This window comes from Formica exsecta, unplaced genomic scaffold (genome assembly GCF_003651465.1).
Source record: "Formica exsecta isolate Colony F162 unplaced genomic scaffold, ASM365146v1 scaffold822, whole genome shotgun sequence".
NCBI lineage: Eukaryota > Metazoa > Arthropoda > Insecta > Hymenoptera > Formicidae > Formica > Formica exsecta.
Window position 1 is genome coordinate 32,310 of NW_021853593.1, and position 4,943 is coordinate 37,252.

The 4,943-nt window shown below is 39.2% G+C and overlaps 1 protein-coding gene across 1 annotated transcript in view; it reads left to right on the forward strand.

Moving 5' to 3' along the window:
- Positions 1-1,367: 1,367 nt before the first annotated feature.
- LOC115244582 (zinc finger BED domain-containing protein 4-like) overlaps positions 1,368-4,943 on the forward strand; it is a gene marked incomplete at its 3' end in the record, with an annotated part of 4,912 nt that continues 1,336 nt past the window's right edge. The window contains exons 1-2 of the mRNA XM_029822336.1: positions 1,368-1,569; positions 1,756-3,240. Coding sequence (XP_029678196.1) covers positions 1,368-1,569; positions 1,756-3,240 — 1,687 coding nt within the window. The remainder of the gene's footprint in view (positions 1,570-1,755; positions 3,241-4,943) is intronic.

A 4,943-nucleotide genomic window follows, 5' to 3' on the forward strand; every position in this document is an offset into this window, starting at 1 on the left:
GAATAAATATATAAAATAATCTTATTGTATAATGATAATACTTACTTTTAAAATGTTGAATAAAGTTGTCTTCAAAACCCCAACTTTTTAAAATATCTGTTGTCTCATTGTCGGCCATTACCACTAATTTATTGCACAAAGAGAATATATTGATTCTTCTTAAAAACTTGCTAAAAGTATTACGACACTATATACGATTTGCACAAAGTACTAAAGTATCTTTAAGTATTAATCTTTAAGTACTAAGGCATCAACCAGAATTTAATTTATTTCTAATGCCCGCAATAAGACGTATACGCAGCACACGACACACAAGCTTTTCGATATATTCCGTCTTAACTGTATCCGAGTCATCCGACAAATGCCGAGCGTTTTTACTGTATCAGACAAATGCCGAGCGTTTTGCGCAACACATGTATGTACTAGAGATAGGCGATTATAATCGATTGTAACAATAATCGATTATTTTTTTGTCGAAATCGATTATTTTTATCCGATTGTTTCGGACATCGATTATTTTTATTCGATTGTTTCGGACATCGATTAATCGATTATTCGATTTTTATTTCCCGGCCGCGGCGACGTCCGGCGTCGTGCTCAAGAGCTGCCCATAGACTATAGACTTATAGAGATAGACTGCGCATCCCTGCAAAAAACTGTCTTAAACATTACCATACCACCGCGCTGGCGCGCTGCCGTGCTGTTTGCGTTTGCGGCTTGCGGCTGCAATCGTGCTATCTGCGTATCTGTTATCCCAAATCCCACGCAACGCGCAAATTTACATTGAATTGTTGAGCGATTGAGCACGTGAAATTTTGTCATAAGTAACTATAATATTGTCATAAATGTCAACGTGTAGTACTGGAAAGGTAAGGATCTCACAAATATCATAATAATTAAGAGTTTCCTTGTACAAAATAAATGACGGCATATGAACTTAAGCAAATTCTAACCTCTTACCTCTTAAGGATTCGGAGTTTGAGATGGATTCTATAGCGTCCTCAAGTTCATCTAATGCAAACACCGAATGAGCCGAAGCTACACATCCATCTTGTTCGATTCTTGATGTCGGAAAATCTCAGTATGTTATTCGACTTATTAAATTATGATCGATCTATTTTTCGATTTAAAATGAGATTTATTTATATGATACATTCTACAAAAGTAATTGTTATTGACTTATTCCAGTCTTGAATTGGGCAATATTTTTATTTACGTATTTCTTATTGGATTCTCACAGGAAATCTACGAAAGATACAGGCAAAGCTACAAAGAGCGAAGTATGGCAGAATATAAAGATAGATTGTACATCGGCACGGTGCAATATTTGTTTGAAAAAAATCAAGCACAAAGGCAACACAACCAATATGATGCAGCACCTAAGGCATTCTCATCGGATGCATGTACCATGTGCAAATCCTTTGAAACGTGCCAAGTGTACAGAGGGAAATGACTTTTCAGAAGATGTTGACGACCCATCACCAAAAATACAACGTCTGCCAAAAGTACAGACGCAGGCGAAATCGGAGAAAATCGACAAAGCGTTCCAGAGAATGAGTTCATTTAAAAGTAAGGTTATTTGTATATATGATCATATACATTTATAATTGTGCGCTCCATGTTCTTTAAGAGGAGATTGCAACTTCTTTAAATGTTCGACAATGTATATACTTTACCTTTTTCTTTATATATTGTATTTAGATTGCATTTATCTACTTTCTACTTATTTTTACTTATAATAATTATATGTTGTAGGTGGAGGTTCAGCTGCTGCCAAGATAACCAACGCGATTTTTTTCATGATCGCCGCGGACAACTGTCCTCTATCGACCGTAGAAAACAAAGGATTTAGAGCGCTCATGAAGACAACGGCCCCGCTCTATAAGGTTCCTAATCGAAAATCCATCACAAAAGAAATAGAGTTAAGGTATCATGAGATGAAGAACGCGTTTCGGAAAAATCTTGCCGTCGGTACTACTTACACGTTAATATGCGACATATGGACAGATACAAGTAATCAAAGTTATCTTGGAATCACCAATCATTACTTGACACCAAAGCTCGAGATAAAGAACAGTTGTTTGGGTGTATTACCACTGAGCGAGCGTCACACCGCGGATTATATATTGCGAAATTTACGGGATTGTCTCGAATCGTTCGGTATAGAAACATCCGATGTTACGGCGATAGTTACCGATTGCGGCGCGAATATTAAAAAGGCAGCGATCGACACATTTGGTGCTTCGAAGCACATACCGTGTTTCGCGCGCGTCCTATCCCATGTGGTACCGAGCGTCATGAAAACTTTACCAGAAGTCGAGAATACGTTTGCTCGCGTACATAGCATAGTGGCGATAACGAAAAGGAGCGTCGTTGCAGCCGATGAATTGAAGCGGCTTCAAATTTGTAACGGAAAGACAGAGGGCACGGCTTTGAAGTTGAAGCAAGATGTACCTACGCGTTGGAACTCGTCATTTTATATGATCGAAAGATTCCTTGAACTCCGCGAATATATTTATCCGGTTCTTATGAAATGCCCGACTGCCCCAGAAATGTTAACGCGGGAGCAAATGCAAGTCCTTGAAGATTGCGTAGTTTTACGACCAATTGAAAATGTTATTACCGAAATCAGCGGCGAAACGTATCCAACAGGCAGTATGGCTATCCCAATAATTCGATGCATGGAGAATGCGTTGAACTGCTGCATACCCGTGACAAAAATTGGAGAAAATATGAAAATGAAAATTATAGCTAAAGTTCAGGAAAAGTTTGAGGGAATCGAGACGTGCAAATTATTGGCAATGTCGACAATTCTTGATCCGCGTTTAAAAAAAATCCATTTTCGATCTGCAATGACGGCAGTAACAGCTATTGCGGATATAAATAAAATGATGAAATCGGCTAATTGTGATCCCAAGATAAGTGTTCCGCCGACCTCGAAACCTTCGGAAAGCTTTACTGTACAAAGCATATGGGAGTTTCACGACAATTTGATTGCCAACGATATGCAGTCAAACGATCCTTCAGAACTTCACCTCGAATTACGTCAGTATCTTAACCAGCCCGTTATTCCGAGACAAGCAAGTCCAATTCAATATTGGTACAGTGTAAAAAACGCGTTCCCGACACTGTATATTTTAGCAGTTAAGCACTTAAATATCATCGCCACCTCAGTACCATCGGAGCGTTTGTTTTCGAAGGTTGGGGCACTGAAAACAGAACGACGCAACAGATTGTCGGGTAAGCGATTGAATATGCTGCTATTCCTGGGGTCATTATCCGAAAAAGATTGGGGGCTCGCATAATTATGCTAGCAACTTTGCACTGACTGCCTCAATTCCTTTTATAGTAGGGGAAGATAGTCGATATTGGACCACTACTATAACTTAGCATATATAGACAATTTGTGCCTTATGATATACAAAATAAGTTGCTTAGATTTAAAATTGGGATCCTCAACTTTAAGCCTAAGCAATCTATTTTGCCTACTGTAAGGTGGAAATTGCCTGTAAACTTGAATGGAAATAAATGATATGTATTTCCATTTGACCTGATTCCTAATTCTTTTCCATTTTTTCCTTTCATTTATTTTGAGATGGTGAGGTACAGTATGCTTTACTCAATTATATGTGTTTGTTTATTTAAACTTGTGTTTGTTTATTAAACATGTTTTGATTTATATTACAGATACCAGTACTGTCCTCTTTCACGGCTATGGATAAACCGAGGAAAAAAATAACACGTCATCGGCATAAATATTTCAGTTAGCCAAATGAAATGATGAATTTTTTAAATAATAATATGTATTATATAAAATGTGAATTATTACAATAATAAGTGTGAATATACCCAAATTAAACAGATTAATCATTTGAAAACAATAAAAATCCTTTATGTGTCATTTTTTAAATAATCAGTTGAAAAAATCGATTATACACAATTATTTTTCTTAATAATCGATTTCTTGATATCAATTATTCTCATAATCGATTATTATATAATCGATTCTTTTTTTCAACATCGTCCATCTCTAGTATGTACATGTACCGGCAGGAATGATGTCCGGCGTTAGATGTGTGCGTACGTGTAAGACAACCGAAAATTATACATACGTATATTCGTGTTACGTATATGTGCGTATGACTTTCGGTTGTCCTATACGTACACACACATCTAACGCTGGATACCATTCCTGCCGGTATACATACAAGCTTCTCTGATTGTGTGCGTAGCAGCCAGGCTATCGTTCTGTGGCAACACAGCTCGCGTTTTTGCACATACTTTGCGCTTTCATTGTTTATTTTCTTTGGTACATACTTAATAAATTTTTTTTACAATTAGAAAAAAATTTAAATATTGCATTCATGATCAATTATGATAATTGATAAGCAATAAATTATCATAATTGAGAGCGTTCTGCGCATTACATATACACAGTTCAAGCTTGTGTGTGTATCCCCTCCATTACGGAGTCGTGTTGCTCGCGTCTCAATTCTGGCATCACTGGTAGGTAGTGGTTAGATCGGTGTCAGGAGCTGGATGGCAGGACAGGATCTGGTCTCGATGTCTCGGCCGGCCGGGCTTATATACCCGGCCGGCGTCCCCCACTGTGCGCCGTCGGTCCGGCGGTGGGAGGCGCGGCCGGATATACCCGGCCGGCGTCCCCCACTGTGCGCCGTCGGTCCGGCGGTGGGAGTCGGTACCGCGTGGGGACACCGAGAGAGAGAGATAGAGCGTGCTGAGAGAGAGAGAGTGCGTGCCGAGAGAGATAGCGGTAGACGAGAGAGATGGCGTTAGCAGGATAGGTAGTGCTGGGTGGAATAAGCCATGCTCGTGTAGATATATATATATATATATTGCGACGACTTTTCCTACCGTCTCGCGGCTGAGCGATAAACGCGGCCGCCGACTCGTTCTCTCCGTCGCGCGGGTGTAAATTGCGG